At 48.6% G+C, this 27,442-nt stretch overlaps 1 protein-coding gene across 1 annotated transcript in view; it reads right to left on the reverse strand.

The window, feature by feature from the left end:
* Positions 1-2,029: 2,029 nt before the first annotated feature.
* The window catches only part of RAD54L (RAD54 like), a 186,171-nt gene continuing 160,758 nt past the window's right edge, over positions 2,030-27,442 (reverse strand). The window contains exons 15-18 of the mRNA XM_085602752.1: positions 8,211-8,289; positions 7,300-7,479; positions 5,364-5,527; positions 2,030-2,846 (exon numbers count right to left, since the gene is read on the reverse strand). Of these exons, the coding sequence (XP_085458878.1) occupies positions 2,645-2,846; positions 5,364-5,527; positions 7,300-7,479; positions 8,211-8,289 (625 nt within the window). The 3' untranslated portion in view covers positions 2,030-2,644. The remainder of the gene's footprint in view (positions 2,847-5,363; positions 5,528-7,299; positions 7,480-8,210; positions 8,290-27,442) is intronic.

Genomic DNA, 27,442 nt, shown 5'->3' on the forward strand with positions numbered 1-27,442 from the left:
ATGAAACCATCGTCGACGAGGTCGTCTACAGAAGCTGCACCGTCGACGAAGAGATGGGCGTCGACGACGAGACCGTCGACACTCCCGCCGTCGTCGTCATCGTTGACGTCGTCATAGCTCTTGTGGATGACACCGTCGTCGTCGCCACCACCGTCGTCGACACCCTCGTCGACGCCTGTATCGTCGTCGACACTCCCGTCTGCTGGAACAGGCGGGACTTTCTTAAGATCAGGTTTTGAAGTCTTCGTCGACGGAGTCTTCAGCTGCGTCTTCGACGATCTAGAGTGCTTTTCTGACTTCTCTGAAGATAGAGAAGAGGGCTTCTTAAACGCCTTAGTGGATACCACCACTGCTGGGGCAGTAGAAAGTCTTTCCCTCTCCTTTGCACCGTGGTGAGGAGATTTACTCGGACTCCAGCTCTCGGACTCAGACTCACCCCTACCCCTTTTCACTGACCTGCGAGAGGAGGTGCCAGATGAGGAGTTCTCACTGTCACTGGATGTAGCACCCTTCCGTGACTTAACCTTCTGGAGCCACGTGAGAAGGCGTCCCTCACGGTCCCGGAGGGACTTTGTAGAGAAGGTACGACAGATCTTGCATTCCGCAGCCTTATGATCCGGGTACAGGCAATAAATACAATCCTTATGCCGGTCCTCCACGTAGAGCCGCTTTTTGCCACAGGTGGAACAAGGCTTGAAAAGGGCTTTCTTCTCCTTGTCAGACATTCCTGAAGAAAAACAGCAACAAGTTGGAAGAAAAATATTTTGAAAAAAGCAGTCAACAAAGTTGAAGTGAGCAGAGCTCAAAGGAGACTCCTTAAGCACAACGTGTGGTAGAAAATCTGAGGCTCTGAGCTTCTCTCAGGAAGGTTCTGTGGGGTGAGGCTAATCTGATTGGTTGTTGCTTTATTTTGGTCTCTTTTACAAAAAGAGGTAGATATGCTACAAAAGGGAATGAGGCCTAGGCCTTTTTCTTTCTCTGTTATTTTGGATACCGAGACTCCCATTCCGACGACGGGGAATGATACAAGCTATGGGAATCTATGAAAGTTCCAATACTGGAGTAACATTTCAATCTCATTTTCCCTTAGAACTCGGTTCAATGGCACCAACATTCACTTAAGCTCTGCTCTATTGTTGATTACCAGGATTTAATGCCTAAACCTTTTTCTGCCAAACGTTGGCTGTTTTACATTCTGATATTTGTCTTGCTGAGAGGCATCAATTGTACATTAGGGATACAGATACTCAGAGCAGACATTAAGGTCTCTGGACATTAAGATCTTGAACTATATTTACTTTCATAGAGCATCAGAATAAACCTGTCAAGGAAAACAATTTCTTCTAACCCAATATTTTTTTTCCTGAACGATTCAAATTTGTGGGACAAAACGTTGTATAAACTTAAAACAATTAATGATTATTTAAAAATAAAACTGTTCAAATGAGTAGTCTTTTTTGCAGTCCAGTACAGCACGAACTGATTATTGCAAATGTTCAGTAAAGCAGTTTGATCAACATGCAAATATTTTAGCAGTATTCTTCAAGTCCACTGGCATTTGATTTGCATGGACCATGAACAACAATTTAGAAAGACGCACGTCACAAACCTGAACAGATGACTTTAAGGACAAAACGAACAAACAAACATTTTTTTCTCCTTAAAATGGTATTTCAGCACTATCTCTACTTAGCAAAATATTTCCACTCTTCAATAATAGAAGACTTCCCCCGCATGTATATCTTTCTTAAAAGAGTGGATTGGTCGCTGCTTGTTTTATCTTTTGTTTAGTTTCAGGTCTTCAAGCCAGTACTTTGAATAGAAGAGCCCATGGGGCTACGGACGTCCAAAGCTAATGTGGAGAAGTATTAAGAAAAGAAGGGGACTCCCTATTATTGATTACCAATGCTTCCTCCAATCAGTTAGAAAGGCCACTGCTATAAATGACTCAACAAATCTCCTTACAGCTGCTTGAAAAAGGACAAACGTTGTTATAAACAAAACTTAACTTTATCTACAAATGTTTACGTAAAATCTCAGACATTTTTATAAACAATACATTGCTGACAGTTGCAAACTGAGGCAAAAAAATGCTCGGACATTTCCAAAATAAGGTGGTGTATAGCATCTAAAAAGGCGATTTCTTACCATGGTGCACATTTACAAAAATATTTTCACTGCGCTCTTTTCCAGGTCCTCATATAGATAAAGAAATGTACAACCGAAGAACCAGTCGGTCCCTTGATAAGTCAGCAGATAGATTGATAAAACCAAATAAAGAAAGTACCACAAAGAAATTTTGTCTATAAGATAAAAGATTTTTTTTACATAAGCGGAGTATCACAACCGAATTGAAAAATTTAACTTCCATGATGCTTTAGTCTCTTGAACGATTGATAATCGAAAAGCACCAGCTGAAAAAAATAGGTGATGACAAGTTGTTATTGCTTGCATAGAGCAGTCACAGAAATACTCCTTTAAAATAAGTCTTGACTTCTCCCGTTGAGCACCCTTCATCTCCAAGTCCTAAGCAAAGCTTATTCCAGCATGCTACTGCAATTTATCACTTAGCAAGCCTGGTCCTTAAGTAAGGGTTTTTAGAGCCCTGTGTGGTTCCACCTGTTTATCAAGGATGAAACCCATGTCAGAGAACTCCTCGCTGCTCCTCGTGAGACCGTTGATGGAACACAAAGCTGACAGCAGCATCCCATGCAGAGTACAATGCGGAATCCTGCAGGCCACGCTTATCTGCGCAGTGGTTCCATTGTGAAAGGTCAGATGTGCAGTCGGAGCCATCTGGAGGGGGCCGCACCTGGTGGCCGTTCACACATCGACGACACTTAAACCTACAACAAAAAGGGCATTATGAATTAAATCTAAATAATATTTTCTATTACTGCAGTTGTTACACAGTCTTCTAGCGAGCAGCCATCCACAAAGCCATGAAAGTGATAGACTGCTTGCATGCAATACAGCTGGGCTTTGCAAGATACCCCAGATTCCTCAAGAGTGGAATTTTTCTGACAAAAGATTTCATTAGCAATACCAAGTCACAGATTATTGGTTCTAACACCTTTTTACCTCATAGCCATCTCGTGAACTGGGCGTCAGGTACTGTACTTCTCTTCGATCAATCAAGGAATAAGCTTCCTTTTGAATTGAGTTCTGAAACTAATTTCAAACTTCAAAAAGTGACCTACTGCCACCTTCTCCCCTACTTGAATCACCATCTCCATCTACTACTGTGATATTAAGAATCATTTTTATTTGACGTTCCAAGAGTTGAAAATAGATTCCAAATACCTCTAATGGTCATTTATAGAAGCTGTGGAAAAAAAACTCAAATAAACTTAGACAAAGCTGGCAAAACTGATTTGACACACAAGAGAAAACTCATTCCATTTAACCTATTGACATTGTGAGTAAAGGAGTAATGCTAAAGATATTGAGGTGAATTCTTGGAGTAATGCATGAACATTACTTCTGCATTACCACTGTTGTGTCTCTATTCAGCCAAGTGCTGAAAGTTCTAATGCTGAAAATCAAGATAGCCTGATAATTTGGATTCAAAATATGTAACTTTTCTGCCCTTTGTGTGCTGCAAGCTCAGTCAAATTTGTGATGTTTTACTAGTAAATGTACTGTCTCTGACAGGTTGCATGGAATGTCCTGAACACATTTCCATTGTCAAGTTCTTCATGATCAGGGTTCGGTTTTGGCATTGAGACAGCTGATGGTGGAATTTGGGTAGCTACCCAGATACAGAGTTACAAGTGTGAAATACAAGAATAAAAGTACTCTGAGACGTAGTTATATCCAAAGGGAAGATTTATTTTTTAGTTCAGTCGGGACAGGAACATTTGAGGATAAGATGGTTGCAATAGTATTGAAAGTAGTATCTGGAAAATCCGACCCACCGGGAGCAGCAACCCTGCTGCTCAGACCACATATAGCAACTGACAATTCCGCTCAAACATACACACAAGGAACATTCTGTGACATCACTTACATTGGCTGAGCAGCAAAGTACAGAACACAGAGAAAGGACTAGACAGAGAAAAGAGCAGGATACCACAACAAGATTAAGTCAGAGCAGATGTGCTGGAAATGAAATATATATAGCCTTACCCGTGACAAAAACTGATTTAAAAAGGCAGGTATATGGGTTACCTCTGAGCTGCAAGGCCAGGTAGAATTTAAACTTGGGAAGGGAAAGGATGATTTAAAGACTCAGTTGTCCCCTTGAAGTCCGCTTCACCTTTGCAACAGTAGTGTCAAAGTCATAAAGATGGTAGTTGTGACCTTTCTAGTTAAGCCCTCCCTCTATAGGTTGAAAAGTGTTGCACACAATTACAATTTCTTTCGGTCTCAGAGGGTGTCAAGATAGCATGGAAGAAACTCAGAAGCTCTATACATATTATGGTTGGTTGTTGCCACAGTTAAAGTTTTGTTGCTCGGACATACACCTCAAACAAGCAATTTTCCTTAGGGGTCTAAAAAGTAATAGCAGGTTTCACAATGTTTTTGAAGCTATGATTTTACCAATTTCATCTTTAAATATAGGGGCATCCCGGATTTATCAGACCAGTAAAGTCATGTACATTACGGTTCAACATTTACACCTGTTGCAATAATCGACGGCAAGTACTCGAACCGGTACTACTCTGCAGGACGTTTCCGGCACACTAGTGATCTTATAACATTCTCTGAGCAGGTCGTTGAAGGTGTCATGAACAAAGCGAGTAACAGACTTGTCAGATATAAAGGGAGCAGCTGTCCAAGACTGGAAAGATCTATGAACTTTATAAGCTGCAGACTTTCAAGATTTAAATATATGAAACTGGCATTCTGAATACTATGCCTGAAACTAAGAGAGGGGTCTTAACCAACGTTGAGTATGCTTCAATCAGTTTATTTTTTTTCAAGTGCATTTACGCGATTGCTGAGTAGGCAGAAGAACAATTTATGAGATGATAGTGAAGAAGAGTTGCCTAATGAATGGGCCGAACAAGCATACCACACAGCAGTGTTAGAAAAACCAGAGGCAATAACCATATACCATTGTGACCATTCAGGTATAGACATTTTACAATACAACAGGCAAAATCAATGATGTTCAATTGCATTGAGACTAGCAGAGAACAGGTATTATATCTGGGTGAATTGCAAATAGGTACCACAGAGATGTTGCATCTGTTTTTAAGCTTTTTACTTCACATTGTTATAAAAGCGTAAGTGATAAATAGTACATGTCCATAAATGTTTTGGAATTAAAGATTAGATAGAATACGCTTATTAAGGAGATCATATGACACGAGAAAGTTAATATCTGAAAACCCATGGCTGATAACTAAAGGACTCACTTGTCATGTGTGTCACTTGTTGTGGCCTCATTCAGCGTAAACAGCTCCTTCAGCTCCCCGATGGAGAAGTGGCGCTCAACATCCTGCTCCTCATCTACTACACAGCTGCTCAGTGCCTTCTTGTGCGTCTGCCTCTGGAGTATCTTCTCCTCAATGGTCCCTGTCTGAGACAAAAGCCAAAATGAGGAATTAATAGTATGGAAGAAGAGAACTTTTACATGTCAGCTTCCAACAACCTCACCTGGAACTATGAGCAAGATCCTAGAATTCTGCTCATTGACATTGACTGACTGTCGTGAGAGGTAAGTGTAAGAAATTGGGTTATTAGTTGTTGAGGGTAATAACAATCGTATTCATGGTGAACCACTAAAGTCACTACATAAACACGCAATGACACAGGGCAGACAGGCTTAACTTCGAGCAATGTGTAAAGTATTTCTGCAGTATTAAAATTGTAATAAAAATTATAAAATGAATTAGAAAAATAAAGTAAAATTCATCAAACAAGAAGGCAACCAACATGACAAAAATCCAATAAAGGGAACCAGAGATATACATTTTTTACGTTTTAAGTAGAAAAACTGCCAAGAAGCACAAAATTCCAATGATAGTCAATAGTCACAGCAAAACAGGACCTCGGTGCAATTTGGCCCTGACTGCAATAGAGGACAGGTCAGCTACACTAACCATGTCTGTTCTGGTCAAAGGTTTAAACTTCGGACTTTAGTCCTTTAAGTCCCAATCCACCACAAAAATATATGTCTGCAGCCTCCCAGGACCTACGGGGAGGCCCTTATAGACTTACAGGCTGGCTGGCAGGCAGAGGCGAACAGGAGGGTCTAGATGCCACCGGTTAGCTGGGCAGTTGCAGGAAAAGGCCTCTTGTTGAGTACCTGTAGTTTAACAGGAGGTCAGCCTTATAACCCATGGGATCGCCTTCTTTTACCTGGGTTCAAGAGGGAAAGCAAGTCCAGTCTTCCAACCTCTTCTCAAGTCTCAGACAGCAGGTTCAGTCCTCTTATGATCTTCCACAGGTACAGGAGTGTTCTGAAGAGTGTGCCTAGAGATGCTACACTTATGCCTGACACGAGCTAGTGGGTGGAGATGACCCAGAGGGACACCCTAACCAATAGGGTAAAGGTTCTAGGAGCTTACCCAACTTACTTTGGCCATTTTCAAGATGGCTAAAGACGTCAGCCACACTAAACTTCAACACTGAGGGTGTGTAGAAGTAATCCTAGTCTCCTCCTACATCTAACATCAACATGTAGTTTAAGGCAGTCCCTGTACTGACAGCAATCTCAAACAGAAGTCCTGCAGACTAAGCAAACTTTTTTAGCAACCCGACATGGGATACAGAAGAATGTTTTTGGCATCCTGACTTCGTCCTTTGAAGTGAACCCCACGTTATATGTAAATCCAGCAGTCACTATGTCAAAAAGAGTTCCACTGTGATTGGGGCCTGGCTGTTGCAGGGAGGGTGGAGGGTGGGCAAAAAGAGTAAGATAACATCTGCCATGCCAGTGGAGGCCTCTTTAACTTTCGCCCCAGTTCTCATATGAAAAATCCCAGCGGAGCTGCCAGCAGGACTTAACACTTTAAAGTAAAAAAGAATCCATCTACCACCACCTGCGCATTTTGTCAGGTTCAGCTTGTGCATTTGTCAGGTTCAGCTGGGTAATCGCTGCCCATTCAGGTCAACCTACTGTTTGCTCCTGAGAACAAGTTCACACTTCATTCCCACCTATTCTAATGCTAGCTACTGGCTGCCAGAAGTTGGAGAGCAAAATACAGATTTATCCTCCAGGATCTATTAATACACGGTCAATGTGACAATTCTCAAAAGGTATGACCACAATACTTTATGTTCAATTTCACAAAATGATAAAATCATGTGGGTATCAAATCAGCTTGGACAAAGGGGAAATTAACATACCGAAAGCAGCCGGTAAATGTAACAGGTCTTCTTCTGCCCATCACGCCATACACGTGCCATTGCCTGCTCATCATTTGCTGGATTCCAGTCTGGGTCAAACATCACAAGCCTGTTGGCACCAATCAAGTTCAACCCACATCCTCCTGCCTTGCTGCTCAACATGAAAATAAATTCTGGGCTCTGCAAAAAATGAAATATTTATCACAATTAGTTCATAGCCTGCAATGCAAAGGGGGCTCCCTGCTCTTCCAGAGTTAAACAGTAATGCACTTGTTTATTTGTACCAAAGTAAAGCCTTTTTCCCACTGATAACACCAATTCAATTATGGACGTCCAAGGCACAGAACCTGAGACATCAAACTTGGACTTGAATCAATAGTTGAGGCGACACCTATAGTACACCTTGAAGAGTAAAAAATATGAATGTTTAATTTACTTTCAAGGTACTTGGCTGCACTTGATCCTGCTAACACATAGTCCACAGGATCAAAGACTACGAAGCTAGACGTACAGTTCAATTTTTTCCACATTGGCACTTTAAAGGTGAATAAGAAAAGTATTTTGAAACTTCCTTTACCGACAGACTGAAACAATGGCAAATGTATCTTTGAAAAACTGACAGAGGTTGTTATGACCATGACAATAAAAAGTCACATGCTATTTCAAATATAACGTGCATCCTTAATGCGCAAGTTTGACATTTTATTCACCCTTTTTGTACATTACGCCACAAGTCTACATACATACATGTTAATACTATCCAAGTCTTGCGCTTCATTAAACAGAACATTCTGAATGATGCCACAGCAGTAAGTCATGAATGACCATGTATTCACTTATGTGTAATGTGTGCAAACAAATTGAACGAATAGGATTGTAACACCATTGCGGTATTTACAAGCAGTACTCACAGACGGACTGTTGAAACGCTCAACTATCTTTGCTCTCTTCTTAATGGACATAGTGCCATCCAATCGGACATAAAGGTATCTAAAATGATATACAAATGAAACAGCTTAAAAACAGACAAACTTGAACAGCTGTAAACACTGGACATGTCTTGGATTACCAGCATCATAAGTATCAAAACCATACAGAAATTCCTCAGAAAATCATCTGCACACAAAACAATCATCTGGAGAAGGAATCAACTAATTGTGAAGATTGGTCTAGGAATGTCTGTTCACCTACATTTTAGACAAAGTTTGAAAAAGAATTTTGAAATAGCTCTCCAAACGCCAAGACTTCCTCGGGATCATCTGAAGACGCCAAATGTTTAGCTCTCCAAAACACACATCAAGTGAGGAGCTCTAAATGCATAGACGAAAAATGTGACGTAAAAGAGAAATCCTAACAACGCCCAAGTTGAGAAAATATGAATTTCCGAAACTTTGATTTAAGCAACAAAAATCCTAAGTGCTTACTTATCTCTTGCACAGCTGCAATAAAAAGTATAAATATTAACTGACTGAAATAATGCAAAGCATGTTGCTGAGAAGACTATGTATGTACTCTAGGTCTTGTTTTAATCCTTTCAAGGAAATATTACTTACTAGGTTCCAAATTGAAATTACACTATACTTTCCTTATAAAGTTTAAAGACAACAACCTTCTCGGATACTTGCTGATTGTTTTGTTCTTAAAGATCTGATGCTATCAGGGATACTTTAGTACTAGAGCAATCAGCATCACCTGTAGAAGGAAGTAAAACAACTGTGGCCCCTGATCATTGCAACTCAATTTGGCTTCTGAGGGAGTAAATCAGCAACCAGACACCTGGCAATTTGCTTTTCTACTGGGTTCAGGTAAACTAATTCCTGGGAGCCAGAAGACCTAAATTCTCTGAGGGGAGGCCCAGAAGGAAGCGCTTCAGGGAGAGAATGTTGAGTAGTGGTAGGATTCTCAGCTCCTCCATGCACATTAAGTCTCTTCTCCGTATGAGCGGAGGGAGGGTGCGATCCCTTTGAAGAAAAAGCAGATGTACACTGTAGGAAAGTAGGATCTGCTTCTTCTGGTTACCCCCACTTTTTGCTTGATGTCACAGTTTTTGACTAGTCTGACTGGGATCCTGCTAACCAGGACCCCAGTCTATCTTCTTTCTCCTTACACTTATGTTATGTACTTAGGTACACTCTAGATTGGATACTGGGGTACCCTTGTCAGTCCCTAGTATATGGTACAAATGTACCCAGGGCATAGGTACCCCAGAGGTCTCCCATGGGCTGAAGCATATATTATGACACCCATGAGAGGCCATGCAAAATGGAACTACAGGCCTGCCATTGCAGCCTGAGTAAGTTGGTGCACGCACCACTTACTTAAGATATAGGTTTACTATATCTGATGGTCACTGCACTTAAAACCTATAAGTCACATTATAATAGGCCTTTACAATCCTGAGGGCAGGGTGCTTGGTTCTAAGTGAGAGGGTGCCACTGCATGAGCATGACACCACTGCAGCCTAGGGGTTGTCAGTGAAGCAGCCATATATGACAGAGGGGCATTACGCGACCGAGAGATGACCAACTCTAACACGGTTGAAACAAATTCTATTGTGTTTGGTGTCAAACATGTTGGAATCATACCCCCACACTGGTAACCGGTGTGGGAGTATGATTTCACCTCTCAGAAGCAAGCTTAGTGGGGTCCCTGGTGTTCCTGGTACCAGCCTTCTAACTCCGGACAGCACAAAATGGTTGCTGTCGACCAGAGACATTTCTGCCCTCCTGCTGCTGAGCCACGCTCGAGCACGGGAAGGCAGAACAATAAGCATCCTGTCACAGGGAGGTATGGCCACCTCCCAGATAGGGTTTATTGTATTAGGGCTGGGTGGGTGTGCTTGCCAGCGACTGAAAGTCTGCATAAGGGGTGCATTTGGTGTCCCTTTGCATAGTCCAGTTCAAACCAGTTCTGGGAGCCGTTGGCTCCTGCTCTGGCGCAAAACTGGACAAAGGACATGGGAGTAACCTCCCCCTGTCCAGTCCCTCCCCTGGGAGGGTCTTCTGAATCTTTCCAACCTTCTCGTGAGTACTTGGGGGTTTACCTGTCTGTAGGACCGTAGATTCGTCGTGGACAAGATTCAGAACTGAAACCACTGCACTTGGACCGTCTGGACACTCAGGACTTTGTTTGGGCCGGACTCCTTCTCCCTCTTGGACAGCTGCATAGTCTGTGCATCATACAATATCCGTGCAGGACTTTTGGAGCATCAAAGACAACTGAAGATCATCTCCGTTGGAGTGAAGGAGTCACTCCACTGCATTCGCAGGCACCGCAACACTGCTGACCGATCTGCTGATCCCAAGCCCCTACAGACTCCGTAAGGCCAGCAACACAGGAGGTGAGTTTCTACGTCCCTCGAGGTCCGAGCTGCCCTTTCAGCAGAAATTATGAGGGAAACGCGTCCACAAATGTTATAGGGCCGCGCCCTCGTGGGTCAACATGTTTCAGCCACCCTGTGTCTACCCAATGACAGTGGCTTTCGTCAGGACCATAAGGTAACACTACTGCAAAAATGTGAATAAGTGATGAGTGAGATGAAAGAGAACGATACAACCTACCAAAGTACCTACTTATCTGTGGATATGTGGCACCGTAGTGATGTAACTTAATCACCCGCAAAAAGTCAGGGATGCACCTACACTCCTGGTTACAACTCAGGGCGTGAGGCAACGCTCTGTCCGTCGTTACCCCGGACCGTCTTCCTGGTTGTACCAGTTTTTCACCATCTTCAATGATTTTTAGATCTTGTGTATAAAGAGGTTTATCTGTTAGACAGCCTTGTTGTTAGAAATCTACTCCGCTCCCACACCGGTAAGGGTTGGGGGTAACGGAGTATTTCCAGGACATACAGTGGTAGCTTGGCTCGAGTGGTCAGGAATCAGGCACCGTGCTAAGCATACGACATACCCATACAATAACCATGCGTGCATCCGTTCCAAAAACGACTCTACACCGTAAAAATTATGAAAAATATCTTTCTTTATCTTCTTTTTCTCTTAGTTGCTGATTAGATAAATAATAACACAATCACAATATACAAACTTTTTAAATAGTGCAGGTCAAATAAATACTGGCTTAATGATTCAATAAATAGGGGTGATCATAAATAAGGAAGGTCTAAATATAAGTGCAATACATACAGGCAATTAAATATTCTGAGGCAATAAATACTGTAAACCAATAAATATTGTGCATCAATAAATACTGTGGACCAATAAATACAGTGAAGCAATAAATAGGTTAAATACAATAAATACAGTGCCTCCAATAAATAATTAAAAGCTGACAGTGACACTCATAGAATCAGATCACATTTGAGATTACTATGGGCTAATTTGGCCCAGGCACAGCTTGTGGGGATGTGGAAGGCTTGAGGGTGTCTACTCCCTGGCTTGGACAAGGCTGAGGCCTAAACTGAGGTAGATCAAGGGGGGAATACCAGAGACCTGGCTCTCTCACTCTACACAACCCCTCTAAATTAGTCTCAGCTCTCCCCTGGCACAGTCCAGCTGGTTCCAGCACCTCTCTAACCCCTAGAGTAGTCTCTTAGGATTCCACAGGGCCTTTGGCGCCCTCTATTCCACTTACTGCCCTTTTTCTGAAGTTCCGACGCCGCTGGAGTCGTGTCGACGCCGTGAGGCGGATCCGGTTCGATGTCGGCGGCCTCGGCACAATGTCAGTTCCTGACGACGCCGGTAGGCGGCTCCGGTTCGATGTCGGCAGCCTCGGCTCGATCTCGACCTCCGATTCGATGGCGTCGGGCAGTCTTGACTCGATGTCGACTTCGGGCGGCTCCGGTCCGATGGCGACCTCAGCTTCGATGACGTCGGCCGGCCTTGGCTCGATGTCGACTTCCGGCGACTCCGGAGTGCGATCCTCACTCCCGACCTCCGGTGCTCCTCTCCTCAGGTTTCCGGCGACTCCGGAGTGCGACCTCCACTCCCGACCTCCGGCACGATTCTCTCAGGTTCCGGCGACTCCGGAGTGCGATCTCCACTCCCGACCTCCGGCACACTTCACCTCGGTCTCCGGCGACTCCGGAGGGCGGACTTCACTCCCCCGTTGACACCGCTCACTCGACCTTGGTTAACTTCCTCCTCGACCTCTGGTACACCTCACGTCCTCCGTCGGCGCCCTCTCACGATCTCTGGCGGCTCTGGGCACGACGTCTGCTTTTCCAGTCAGCGCCGCTTCTCCACCTCAGGCTCCAGGTCTCCAGGCTACTCGACGTCCGGCTCCAGGGAAACCAGTATCCAGGTCAGGATCTTGCTGTTCTGGGATTCTAAGGCCTGTTCCTGCTGTCCAGGTCCTTAAGATGGTTTTTCTTACTTCTTCCCACACAGGGCTCCAGGCTGAGCTCAGTCAGTAGGGACTAGTATCAAGGGTGGGTTTATGGACCCCACTCCAGGCACAAGTTTCCACCCCTGCTGCCTCACTCCTTCCTCCTTCAGGTTTCTGCTGCTCACTCTTCACCAGTCAGGTGCCAACTGCCAGCTCCAACTGCCAACTCTCTGTCTTAGCTTCCCAACATTCTAAACCGCCTCCAACTGTCACAGGGTTCTGGAATGTTCTGGAAGGTGCTGGTAGGTTCCAGTGGATGCTGGTGATGTCACAGGTGGCCACCATTTTGTGCTCCAGGCCCTCAGACAGAAGTTTCAGGGGTAGATAAAATGGCTCCCTGAATCTGCAGCAACACGAAAAAGTCTGGTGGTTCCCAAAAAGGAAAAATTCAAACAGGGTTTGAGGCAAAAGTGGGACAAAATAAATCATGATGAGGAGGGACCACCCAAAGGGCTGACAGGTCTAACACGCGTCCCCCCCAGCTGAAAGTGGGGAGAGCTACCCAACCCCTTGGGAGTTCTCATCACTAAGGCGGAAATACCTTGAGAGACCGTCTGCATTGGCGTGGTCCACTCCAGGCCGATGTTCCACCTGAAAGTCCATTCCCTGTAGGGAAATAGACCACCTCAACAACTTGGGATTCTCCCCCTTCATTTGCATCAGCCAACGAAGGGGTCTGTGGTCGGTCTGAACCAGGAAGTGCGAGCCAAACAGGTATGGCCGCAACTTCTTCTGAGCCCATACCACTGCAAAGGCTTCACGCTCTATTGCACTCCACTTCTGTTCCCTGGGAAGTAGTCTCCGGGATAGGAAGACCACGGGTTGATCCAGACCCTCTTCGTTGAGTTGCGATAACACTGCCCCAATGCCATGTTCTGATGCATCTGTCTGGACAATGAACTCCTTGGAAAAGTCTGGGGCCCTTAAGACCGGGGCCTCGCACATGGCTTTCTTCAATCTCACAAAGGCCTGCTGACAAGCCTCCGTCCAGACTACCCGTCGAGGTTGTTTCTTGGACGTGAGCTCCGTGAGGGGGGCTACGATGGTACCGTACCCCTTCACGAAGCGGCGGTAATATCCCGTGAGGCCCAGAAAAGCTCGGACCTCAGTCTGTGTCTTGGGGGGTTCCCAGGCCATGATGGCCTCTATCTTCGCCTGGAGGGGTTGCACCGCTCCCCTACCCACCAAGTGTCCCAGGTACACTACCGACCCCTGCCCGATCTGGCACTTGCTGGCCTTGATCGTCAATCCAGCTTGTCTCAGGGCCTGGAGAACAGCTTGCAGGTGACGCAAGTGATCCTCCCAGCTGTTACTGAAGACGGCTATGTCATCCAGATAAGCAGCAGAGAAACTCTCCATTCCGGTGAGGATCTGGTTTACCAGGCGCTGAAACGTGGCAGGTGCGTTCTTGAGCCCAAAGGGCATCGCACAGAACTGGTAGTGGCCATTGGGCGTGGAGAAGGCTGACCTTTCCCTTGCTCCATCAGTCAAAGAGATCTGCCAGTACCCCGAAGTAAGGTCAAAGGTACTTAGATATTGGGCAGCTCCCAGCCGGTCAATCAATTCATCCGCCCTAGGGATCGGATGAGCATCAGTTTTGGTCACTGAATTCAGTCCCCGGTAGTCCACACAGAACCTCAGTTCCGGTTGGGCACCCGGTGGTGCAGCTTTTGGTACTAGTACCACCGGACTGGACCAGGGGCTGCTAGAAGGTTCGACCACTCCTAGCTCCAGCATCTTAGTGACTTCACTATGAATGCTGGCCTTCACCTTGTCTGACATCCGGTAGATCTTGGACTTCACAGGTGGGCTGTCTCCTGTGTCCACGTCATGGACGCACAGGTGAGTCCTACCCGGGACAAGGGAGAACAACGAAGAGTACTGCCCCAGGACCTGGCGACAGTCCTCCTGCTGTTCAGGAGTTAGAGATGGGGAGAGAATCACTCCCTCCACCGACCCATCCTTCTCTTGAGACGCAAACAAATCAGGGAGAGGCTCGCTTTCCACATCCTCTCCTCCGTCAGTCACCATCATCAAGATGACTTCGGGCCTCTCGTGGTGGGGTTTGAGGCGGTTGGCATGCAGCACCCGCAGGGGCTGACGAGGGGTCTTCAGGTCCACCAAGTAGGTAGCCTTACCCTTCTTCTCCAACACCTCAAAGGGTCCTGACCAGCGATCCTGGAGGGCACTAAGCTCTCCTGGTTCGATCACCCACACCTTCTGGCCAGGCTCCAACTCCACCGGGTGAGCATTGTGGTCGTACCACGCCTTCATCACTGCTTGGCTGGCTTCCAAGTTGTCAGAAGCTTGCTTCCACAACTTAGCCATTTGGCTCCGGAAGGCCAGCATGTAGCTCACCACATCCTGGGGAAGCTTTCTGGGAGTTCTTTCCCATCCGTCTCTCACCAGGTTGAGAGGTCCACGTACAGGGTGCCCATACAGAAGCTCGAAGGGGCTGAAGCCCACTCCCTTCTGTGGCACTTCCCTGTAAGAAAAGAGTAAACAGGGTAGGAGGACGTCCCATTTCCTCCGCAGGCTTTCAGGCAGACTTCTGATCATGCCCTTCAAGGTTTTGTTAAACCTCTCCACCAGACCATTTGTCTGGGGGTGGTAAGGAGTGGTGAACCGGTATGTCACTCCACACTCCTTCCACATGGCCCGCATGTACGCTGACATGAAGTTGGTCCCCCTGTCGGACACAACTTCCTTGGGAAAACCCACTCGGGTAAAGATTCCCATCAGGGCCCTAGCCACAACAGGTGCTGTTATGGTCCTCAGAGGTATTGCCTCTGGGTACCGTGTGGCATGATCCACCAGAACCAGGATAAACCTGTGACCAGCTGTAGTCGGCGGATCTAATGGACCCACAATGTCGATGCCCACCCTTTCAAAGGGGGTGCTAACGACAGGAAGTGGTTCCAGGGGAGCTTTCAGCTTCACCCCTGTTTTCCCACTGGCTTGGCAAGACACACATGTCCGGCAGTAGGTATCGGACGACACTTTCATCTGAGGCCAATAAAAGTGTGGGACAAGACGGGCGAAGGTCTTGTCTTGCCCCAGGTGTCCTGCCAATGGTATCTCGTGAGCCAACTCCAGAAGGAAGGCTCGATAACGTTGAGGGACTACCAAGGCTCGTGACGAACCGTGTAGGGGTGCCTTGGGTTCACTGTAGAGGAGGCCATCCTCCCAGTAAACACTGTAGTTCCCTTCAACGTTCCCTGCTGCCTGGGCTTCGGCCTGTCGCCTCAGCCCCTCAAGGGTAGGGCACTCCCTCTGGCCCTGGCAGAATTCCTCCCTGGACGGGCCTCCCTCCACGTGCCACTCGGCCGGGATGGGTAGGTCCTCCAGGTTGGTAACGTCCCCCACCGCAGACTCCTGGTTCACCACCTCCGGTGGCTTATCCGTCCTACGGGGTGTGGACGCCGAGGCAGGCTCCTCCTGTCCTCGGTTCTCCCCTTGACCGGCAGCTGGCTGGGCCTTTGTTCCAGGCTCCAGCCGAAACGAACTCCCTCTTCGGGTAGTCGCGGACCTTGTGCTAACACAGGCCCAATCAGGTGTACCCAGCATCTCAGTGTGAGTCTGGTATTCCACCTCCTTCCAAGCGTTGTGCTCCATGTCATTCCCCAGCAGACAATCGACTGGCACGGCAGGGCTTACGGCAACTCGAAGTGAACCTGCAACCCCCCCCCCATTCAAAGGGAACCTCGGCCACGGGATAGTGGCCTGTTCTGCCGTCAGCCATCGCGGCTGGGTGGAGTACATCGGGAATTACCTGCTCTGGAGACACCAGTTGGCTACGCACCATAGTCATACTGGCTCCTGTGTCTCTCAGAGCCTCCCCTCTTTGGCCGTTGATGGTGACCCACTGCCTATACTTTGCGGTATTTGCGGGCACCTGGATCTTAGGAACCATCTCCCGTTCTCCCAGGGACACTAAAGTGACACCCGCCCACTCCCTTCCCTTAGTTAAGGGCATCTCCTCCCCGAGCACTACACTAGCTACTCCGGGGGTCTTTCCTCCAATGGGAGGGGGTGGTCGTTTCAGGCACTTCGGATCTCCTTTATAGTGTCCAACGCCACCGCACTCGTAGCAATGGACAACCCTTGGCTGCTGACTCTGGCCAGGATTAGGGTTTCTGGGTGGGTTAGCCCTAGGGGTGAATCCTGTTCCCTTCCCTTGGAAGTTATTTTGGGGGCCTTTGGAGAACTCCTTTTTCTTTTCCCCTCCCTCTTTCTTCTGGGGGGCGCCCTGTCCGGCCTTTTGAGTATCCCCTCCAGTCCCCCTTGTGGACACCCGGGTACTAGCCCAAATGTCCGCCTCCTCAGCAAGCTTGCGGGGACTGGTCAGCTTGCTATCCACCAGGTGTTGCCGCAGTTCAGGGAAACATTTCTCGAGCAGGTGTTCCTTCAGTACTAGGTCAAACAGCCCCTCGTAGTTCCTTACTTCACTGCCCTGAATCCAACCCTCCAGTGCCTTCTTTGCATAGTCCAGGAAGTCCACCCAATTCTGTGTGCCCAGTTTGTGACTACCCCTGAACTTCTGTCTGTACTTTTCGGGTGTTAGTCCAAACTTCCTTATGAGCGCCAGTTTCATGGTGGGGTAGTGGGCCAATAAAGCATCCCTACCAGCTGGAGGCATGTACTTGTACAATCCCCCTCCCCAGTACTTCTCTGGAACCCCATGGGCCCTTAACGAGACCTCATAGGCCGCTAGCCACTTGGCGATATCGTCACCCACCCCATAGCTAGCTACTATGTCCTTTGGCAGGTAGGGTTTGGGTTCCCTGGTGTACTCTCGTTCTTCGCTGCCACCGTTAGGTACAGGGTGTGCCCCGATTCTCAGGATCTGAAGATCTATCTCTTTCAGCCTTATCTCATGAGCCATCCTCTGTTCCTCTTTCTCCTTCTCCAGCCTTGCTAAGTCCCATGTGAGCTGTCTTTTCTCCCTCCGGTCTGTTAACTCCACTTCAGACAAGCCACCGCTAGAGGCACTGCTGCCCTTCCTGGAAAGTGTCCTGGGCCCCGCTGACAGGTTCCCCACCTCCGGTTGGTACAAACCAGCTCCCTCACTGTCGGGCTCTCTATCCCTGTCCTCCTCCTCAGCCTTGCTTTCTCGGCGTGCCTCCCCCCAAGCCCTTAAGCTGGTTTGGAGTGCACCCTTCTTTGCTCCTGGGGGACAATACACCCCCTCCCGCTGGCAAAACTCCCTGAGTTGGGCCACAGTGTACGTTTCTAAATTCTCCAGTACAAACTCCATCTTGCCCACTCAGGTCAGAGGACAGTTATTTGCAGTAACAATGCAGGGGGGTACCTTTAATAATACCTCCTCCCACCACCAGAGTAAATTTGGAAAAAACAAAAACCCACAATTAGGAAGGCCGCTTTGAGAAAACTCCTATGGACTACCCACAGTTATTGTTGAGTATACGTAGGCACAGCTCTATCCCACCACTGAACACCAATTATGTTAGAAATCTACTCCGCTCCCACACCGGTAAGGGTTGGGGGTAACGGAGTATTTCCAGGACATACAGTGGTAGCTTGGCTCGAGTGGTCAGGAATCAGGCACCGTGCTAAGCATACGACATACCCATACAATAACCATGCGTGCATCCGTTCCAAAAACGACTCTACACCGTAAAAATTATGAAAAATATTTTTCTTTATCTTCTTTTTCTCTTAGTTGCTGATTAGATAAATAATAACACAATCACAATATACAAACTTTTTAAATAGTGCAGGTCAAATAAATACTGGCTTAATGATTCAATAAATAGGGGTGATCATAAATAAGGAAGGTCTAAATATAAGTGCAATACATACAGGCAATTAAATATTCTGAGGCAATAAATACTGTAAACCAATAAATATTGTGCATCAATAAATACTGTGGACCAATAAATACAGTGAAGCAATAAATAGGTTAAATACAATAAATACAGTGCCTCCAATAAATAATTAAAAGCTGACAGTGACACTCATAGAATCAGATCACATTTGAGATTACTATGGGCTAATTTGGCCCAGGCACAGCTTGTGGGGATGTGGAAGGCTTGAGGGTGTCTACTCCCTGGCTTGGACAAGGCTGAGGCCTAAACTGAGGTAGATCAAGGGGGGGGGAATACCAGAGACCTGGCTCTCTCACTCTACACAACCCCTCTAAATTAGTCTCAGCTCTCCCCTGGCACAGTCCAGCTGGTTCCAGCACCTCTCTAACCCCTAGAGTAGTCTCTTAGGATTCCACAGGGCCTTTGGCGCCCTCTATTCCACTTACTGCCCTTTTTCTGAAGTTCCGACGCCGCTGGAGTCGTGTCGACGCCGTGAGGCGGATCCGGTTCGATGTCGGCGGCCTCGGCACAATGTCAGTTCCTGACGACGCCGGTAGGCGGCTCCGGTTCGATGTCGGCGGCCTCGGCTCGATCTCGACCTCCGATTCGATGGCGTCGGGCAGTCTTGACTCGATGTCGACTTCGGGCGGCTCCGGTCCGATGGCGACCTCAGCTTCGATGACGTCGGCCGGCCTTGGCTCGATGTCGACTTCCGGCGACTCCGGAGTGCGATCCTCACTCCCAACCTCCGGTGCTCCTCTCCTCAGGTTTCCGGCGACTCCGGAGTGCGACCTCCACTCCCGACCTCCGGCACGATTCTCTCAGGTTCCGGCGACTCCGGAGTGCGATCTCCACTCCCGACCTCCGGCACACTTCACCTCGGTCTCCGGCGACTCCGGAGGGCGGACTTCACTCCCCCGTTGACACCGCTCACTCGACCTTGGTTAACTTCCTCCTCGACCTCTGGTACACCTCACGTCCTCCGTCGGCGCCCTCTCACGATCTCTGGCGGCTCTGGGCACGACGTCTGCTTTTCCAGTCAGCGCCGCTTCTCCACCTCAGGCTCCAGGTCTCCAGGCTACTCGACGTCCGGCTCCAGGGAAACCAGTATCCAGGTCAGGATCTTGCTGTTCTGGGATTCTAAGGCCTGTTCCTGCTGTCCAGGTCCTTAAGATGGTTTTTCTTACTTCTTCCCACACAGGGCTCCAGGCTGGGCTCAGTCAGTAGGGACTAGTATCAAGGGTGGGTTTATGGACCCCACTCCAGGCACAAGTTTCCACCCCTGCTGCCTCACTCCTTCCTCCTTCAGGTTTCTGCTGCTCACTCTTCACCAGTCAGGTGCCAACTGCCAGCTCCAACTGCCAACTCTCTGTCTTAGCTTCCCAACATTCTAAACCGCCTCCAACTGTCACAGGGTTCTGGAATGTTCTGGAAGGTGCTGGTAGGTTCCAGTGGATGCTGGTGATGTCACAGGTGGCCACCATTTTGTGCTCCAGGCCCTCAGACAGAAGTTTCAGGGGTAGATAAAATGGCTCCCTGAATCTGCAGCAACACGAAAAAGTCTGGTGGTTCCCAAAAAGGAAAAATTCAAACAGGGTTTGAGGCAAAAGTGGGACAAAATAAATCATGATGAGGAGGGACCACCCAAAGGGCTGACAGGTCTAACACTTGTATAATCAACAAAATAATACTAACATTAAAATATGATAACCAAAGCTCGTTAGCTCATTAGCTCAAGGGAGCCATTTCAAACAAAAAGAGGGAGGGAGCACACAGCTTCACATCCCAGAACTCCAATCGTCCCAGTGCATTATGGTAAATGTAAGTGTTATCATGCATTGCATTTACCATGATGCTTTAGGGGAGAACTGAGTGCTGTAAAGTGAGGTAGTATGCAATAAACAGCGGTGGCTGACATGTCCAGCGGGTGGTGAGTCGGGTAGGATATATATAAAAAAAAAAAAATCTAAATCAAAACACATGCAAGTGCAATGCAACGTCCTCCTCGAGGAAGGCTCCGAACACCCTTTACCTATCCTAACGCTGCACTCACCCGTGTGAGAGAAGTGCTAGGATTGGTGGGAGTGGCCTCACTTGCGGCTCCACAGTGCTCTGGAGGCTTTGGTTTTCTCTAACCTACTTGTCTTAAGACAGATGGGTTAGAGAGGTTTAAAGTACGCGTTTGTGGCTGGCCGTCGCGAGACGGCCGGCCAAAAAGACATGCGCACTTTAAACTGAAAGTTCCCTGCCCTCTCTGCTGTGGTTATTCAGCAGCAGCCCCGCCTCCGTCCTTGCGCTCCGTTAAGGACGAGGTGGAGAAAAATAAAATGGTAATGAATTAACTTCATTACCATTTTGTGTTTCTCTCTGGGGACATTTCAGTGAGGCGACGCTCCTCTGTTCAAACAGAGGAGCAGCCCCTGATAATACACAAGGGGCTTTTAGTCAATCTCCTTCAGCCATTGCTCGATTGGGGTGTCACTCACTCTTTGGATCAGCTCACAGTACAGCTTTCAAAGAACGGGTCAGCCTATTCAGCTACTGGCTTTGTTGGCAGCTCATTGTTAGAAATTGGGCTACTGGGGGGTGTGAGGCCCGGTCAAACAACAACCACAAATCTAGTTAAGGTAAGGCACAAGCAAACCCCATGTATAACCTATGTTGAACCCCTAGTAGCTTAGCACAGAGCAGTCAGGTTTAACTTGGAGGAAATGTGCTAAAGTATTTGTGCAACATTTCAAACAATAAACCAGTGAAACACCACACAAAAAGATACCACACCAGGTTAGAAAAATAAATCTTAACTTAATAAATAAAACAAGACCAAAATGACAAAAATCCAAATCAGTAGAACAGAGTTATGAATTTTTAAAGAATAAATTGGAAAATGTAACCTAAAAGCATAAAGTGCCAACTAGAGATAGCTGACCGTGCTGGACCGGGTCAAAGTCAGACAGACCACGATGGAGTGCGGGTGAGATACAGTCCCAGATTAGTCCCACTGAAATGTTACCTTCAAGTTTTGTACCAAGAGTCCTGTTCGCCTTCGAGAGGGTAGCAGGAAGCAAGGAGAGCTTTGCTGGCAGTGGTCAGCTTGGCGCAAGGAGCAGGCCAAGTGTCACAAGGAGGTAGGGTCAAGTCTCGCCTTGGCAGACCCTCCATAGAGATCGATACTTGTTGTGCAAAGAAACGGGCTGGTAGCGGTTCACGCTGATTTTTTATACGAGCTGCACATTTCTTGTGCAAACGTGTCCATTCATGGTGACGAAGAACCCAAAAGCTTGATTTCAAGAGCTTGAGAGCCACACCCAGGGTACAGAACCTCAGAGGCATGACTTGGAGGTCAAGAACTCGCTGATGAAAGGGTTCAGACCGAGAGGCCAGCAGACTATTTCTTTGAGTCACTCCTGGGTTCAAGATGGAGTTGCAGGTCCTGTTCTCCTTCTCTACACAAGAGGGCAGCAGATGAGCACAGCAGGGCAGTAGCTCCTACAGAGTAGCAGGGCAATAGCTCCTTCAGAGTAGCAGTCCAGTAGTGTCAGTCCTTTTAGCAGCACAGCAGGCCTTCCTCCCGGCAGAGTATCCACAGGTCCAGAAATGTCCTGAAGAGCTGGCGCTGAGGCCCTTCATTTATGCATTGGTGCCCTGTTTCTGGAAGGTGGGAGAAGCTTCTAGACAGTGGCTTGGAGTGCATGGTATTTCTTACCGCCCCTGTCCTGGCTCCAATCTGGGTGAGTGGCAAAGCAGGGTCGTTAGGCCCTTTCTGGGAAGGCAGAGTCCAAGCAATTCAGGTGTAACTGGGGCTGTACCCAGTTCTTCCCTCCCATCCGTCCAGTGATGGCCCATCCAGCCACCTAAACTCTCATTGTTTGTGGCTGCCTAGGAGGAAAATACAAAGCACAACTGAGATAGGCCTTGCAATAGTGAAAAACGAATTCAAGAGTTTTTCACTGCCAGGACATGTAAAACTTAAAAGTACATGTCCAACTGCTTAAATATCCTGCACCCTGTCCTAGGAGCTGTCTAGGGCCTACCTTAGGGGTGACATATGTATTAAAGAACAAGTTACTTACCTTCGGTAACGATACATCTGTAAGAGACATACATTAGTTATAGATTCCTAACCTTAGAATTACCACCAGGTGTCCAACTGGGTCCGGAGTATTTTTCTGTAGCAGTACCCCTGCGTGTCGATAGGTAGCGTCGGTCATCGGTGGCGTGGTGGCCGGGATGAAGTGGCGGTGTCTTCTAAGACTCCACCCCTGCGCGCGGATGTCAGTTCTGACACTACTTTCGATGCCAGAAGTGCAGAGCCATGCCAGACACTGACCCCTGGTGCACAAAACTAGGGCCCTGGAAGGGAGTCCCTATCCCTCGAAGCCAGTTCGCAGAACGGGGAGGATGGGTGGAGCGGTAAGGAATCTATAACAGATACATTGTTACCAAAGGTAAGTAAATTGTTCATCTGAAAGAGACCATGAGTTATAGATTCCTTACCTTAGAATAGATACCCCAGCAATGCCAACCCCAGAGGTGGGTCTGCAAACTAAATTTGCACCAGAAAGTCCTGGAGAACAGAACGGCCGACAAAGCTGTCTCGCCAGACTTGGCTATCCAGGCGGTAATGTTTTGTGAACATGTGCAGGGATGCCCAAAGGAACTCCACATCCCAAAGCAGCAGAGGCTGCCGTCACGAAGGCTACAGTGGGCGCGCAGTCCTACTGGGGGTTCCTTTTTCACCAAAGAATAGCAGATTTTGTTGCATAGGACAACTCAGCGAGAGATGGTATGTTTTTGCATGGCCAGACTCTTCTTAGCGCCCACATAACCCACAAAGAGTTAATCGTCCACCCGGAAATCTTTAGTGCGATAAAGGTAGAAGGAAAACACACTTTTTGGGTCCAGACGGAGAAGTCTCTCCTCCTCTTTGGAAAGGGTGCGGAGGCGGGAAGAAGGTGGGCAATGTGATGGTCTGACCTACATGGAAAGAGGTAACCACTTTGGGGAAAAAAGGGGGCCTAGTTCGAAAGACCACTTTGTCCGGATTAAATGTAAGAAAAGGAGGCTTGGAGGAAAGAGCCTGAAGCTCACTCACCCTGCGAGCAGATGCGATGGCAAGCAGGAAAGCAGTCTTTAAGGTAAGAAGACACAGAGGACAATTATGTAGCGGCTCGAAGGGAGCACACATAAGGTAAGTAAAAACAAGATTCAAGTCCCACTGGGGCATTCCGAAAGGAGAAGGGTCAAAGAGATGAGTAATGCCCTTTAGAAATCTATTTGAGAGTGCCCAGAGCACAGCCCTGCTAGGCCAAAGATAGAATGAAGAGGAGAACCACCGAAAGAGAGGCAGAAAGGGGATCCACAGCCTTTGCTGTGCATCATGCCACAAATTTGTTCCATCTACAGGCTTATATCATTTTAGTGGAAGGACGCCTGTCTGCCAAGATGACGTTAAAGACTTCAGAACGAAGGTCGAAAGCTGTCAACTATCGCCGCTCAATCTCCACGCAAGGAGGTGGAGGCTGGACAGATTCGGGTGGAGTACCGTACCCTGCTGCTGTGACAGAAGATCCTCCCAAAGAGGCAGTCTGATCGGAGGATTGATGGCCATGCTCAAGAGCTCGGGGTACCAGACCCTTCGTGCCCAGTCAGGAGCCACAAGAATGACTTGGGCCTGGTCGCGCTTCATCTTTTTCAGCACTCTGGGCGGAAGTGGTACATGCAGAGAGGCATACAGGAAGCCGCAATTTCACTCACAACAAAAAGAATCGCAGAGCGAGTGCCGCCTTGGAAACTCCAACGTGCAGAACTGCTGACACTGCGCATTCTCTTCGGTGCCAAACAGATCTAACCAAGGCTCTCCTCACTGCCGAAAGAGACCTTGCACCACCTCCGAGTGAATACGCCATTCATGATCATGCACCGGCAGCTATTTCGTCTGCTCTGGCATTCAGGGAACCTACCAGGTGTTGAACCACCAGGGATATACCCCGATTTTCAAGTCATATCTAAAGGCAAAGAGCCTCTTGACATAGGGGCCACGACCCCACCCTGCCCGGTTTGTTGCAATACCAAATGGCGGTGGTGTTGTCTGTGAACACCTGCACTACTCTTCCTTTGACAGAAGGAAGAAATGCTTTCAGTGTAAGACAGATCGCCCAGAGCTCCAAAAGGTCGATGTTGAGACCAGACTTCGCCGGAGACCAGAGATCCCTGATCGTTGCCTCTCCCAGGTGGCCGCCCCATCCCAGGAGTGACGCATCCGTCACTACTGTGAATTCTGATTGGGGATGAGAGAGGGGATCTGCCGCTGACCCAGTCCTGGTTTGTGAGCCACCACTGCAATTGACGTGCAGTCCCCTCCGAGATCTGAACGACATCGAAAAGATTCCCCTGATGCTGCGACCACTGGAACTTCACGTCCCACTGCGGAGCCTGCTATGCCACCTGGCATGATCCACCAGCAGGATGCAGGAGGCCATGAGGCCCAGCAGCCTCAGGGTCATTCTCACCGAAATCCGAGATAGAGGCTGAAACATCTGTATCATAGCCCAAATATCCTAGACTCCCAGCTTGGGAGGATAAGCCCGAAACTGCGCTGTGTCCAGAAATGCTCTGATGAAAAGGAGCTTCTGAGAGGGAATCAGGTGCGTCTTCGGCACGTTGATAGTGAACCCCAGCGAGTTCAGGAGGTCCACCGTAGTCTGGAGATGGGAGACGACAGTCTGGGGCGAGCCCACCTTCAACATGCAGTTGTCGAGATAGGGGAAGACTGGAACCCCTGATCTGCACAGATGAGCTGCGACCACCGCCATCACTTTCGTGAACACATCAGGGGCGCTGTTTAGTCCAAAGTGAAGCACGGTAAACTGAAAATGCTTGTGGCCTACCCTGAACCGCAGGTAACGCCTGTGGCCTGGCAGGACAGGGATGTGGAAATAGGCGTCCTGCAAGTCTAACTCTACGATCTAGATTGAGGGCAGACAGGACCTGAGCCAATGTGAGCATTTCGAACTACTCCTTCCGGAGGAAGAGATTGAGGGCCCTGAGATCTAAGATAGACACAGGCCTTTGTCCTTTTTTAGTACCAGAAAGTAATGGGAGTAACCACCACAACCTACTTCTGGCACAGGGACCATTTCGATAGCTCCCTTGGCCAAGAGAGCTGCAACTTCCTGGCGGAGAAGGGCCAAGTGATCCTCCGACATGCGATGGAGTGCTGGTGGCATGGAGGGAGGGGTAGTCTCAAATGGAAGGGAGTAGCCACCTCTGGACTATCGGCAAAACCAACCTGATGCGATATTTTGCCAGTGGGGGAGGTAATGGCCAATCCTGCCCCCCCACTGGCCTCTGGTGGCTCTGAAAGGTCAGACTAGGAGGGTTTGAAGGCTGCTGTGCTTGGGGGGCGGGGGGGATCGCCTGCCTACTGGCCCCCAGACCCACGTCACGGTGTCCCACGCCTGGCGCCATGCAGAGGCTGGTTAGCTTGCACAGCCCTGTGGCCAGATTGGGTGGAACATTATGGCGCACCCCTTGGTAGCCACGAAAGGAGCAAAAGGTGGACTGCATGGGGCGAGAGTTTGCCGTGAGGCCTAAGGATCTGGCCTAGAATCCTTGAAGCGCTTGAGTGCCGAGTCCGCCTTGTCACTGAACAGGAGGCAGCCATCAAAGGGCATGTCTAGAAGGGTGGATTGGAAATCCCCAGAGAAACCAGACGTCCTCAACCAGGCATAGCACCTCAAGGATACTGACGTGGAAACCGTTCCACCCAGAGAGTCGTCGGTATCCAGCCCACACCGAATGGTGAACTTAGCTGCGTCTCGACCCTCTGCTACTGCGCGGGTGAGAACGACCCAGGCCTCCTCCAGGCACTGTGGCAGCACGTGTGCAACCATATTCTACACTGTATGGGCATAACGGCCCAAGAGGCATGCGGTGTTCACCAACTGCAGCCCTAAGCTGGCAGAAGAAAACATATTTTTCCCAAGGTTGTCCAGCTTCTTGTATTCCCTATCTGGGGGAGAAGCAGGGAATGCGTCCTTTGAAGAAAAGGCTTGGACCACCAAGCTCTCAGGGGTAGGGTGTTGGGAGAGGAAAAGTGGGTCGCCCGGGGCCGGGCAGTGGCGTCGGACAATCATCCTGTCCAGAGGTGCGCCTGTGCTGGGCTTGGAGCAAGTGCCCAGAAGGACGTCGGTGAGGGCTTAATTAAAAGGCAGCAGGGACTCCGAAGAGGCCGCTGCCGAATTAAGTACCTGACTGCCACTGTAGGAAGCTCAAGGCCCAAGGCCTCAGCTGCTCTACGCAATACCACTGCGCACAAAGTTCCCTGCTCCGTAGCCACGGTAGGAGAGGAAATCATACCTGGGGAGGTATCAAAACCACTGGCATCACCCAGGTCCTCTCACCAGTCCTGGTCTTCAAGCTGGTCAGCTAAAGGGTCTACAGACCCTTCCCAGTCTTACTCACCTTCCTCTGGCTGCCACTGAGGGCGGTAGGGAACGCCAAGAATGAACAGCGGTACGAAAGTACCCTCCAACCCCGGAGCGACGCCGCTCCGGCACCATGTCACGTCTGCATTGAGGCTAGGATTGACGCCAGTTGGAGGCAGAACGGACGTTGGGGGCGTCGTCACTGGAATCCGTGCCAGGGAAAGTATCGTGAGGTCGACCAGCGCCGATCCGGATCCAGGCCTGGATCCTCAGGGATGCTCAGGCACCGAAGGCATGCAGGCAGAGCCGGGCTGCCTAAAGATGATATGAGGCACTTCGTAAAAAGCTCGAATCTGGGCAGGGGACGCTTCAGGAAAGGGAGGGAAGCGAGGAGCCACACCAGAAGCGGGCTCCAAAGACGGAGCTGGAGAGTGACGACGCTCTGGGTCCCGCGTCGTGTCAGCCAACGGACAGGGAAAAGGCGAAGAGCGACAATGCTCTTTAGCCATTTTCTTGTGCTTCGATTTACCCGAGGAGTGTGAA

Source organism: Triturus cristatus, chromosome 4_2 (genome assembly GCF_964204655.1).
Source record: "Triturus cristatus chromosome 4_2, aTriCri1.1, whole genome shotgun sequence".
In the NCBI taxonomy this organism is placed as follows: Eukaryota; Metazoa; Chordata; class Amphibia; order Caudata; family Salamandridae; genus Triturus; species Triturus cristatus.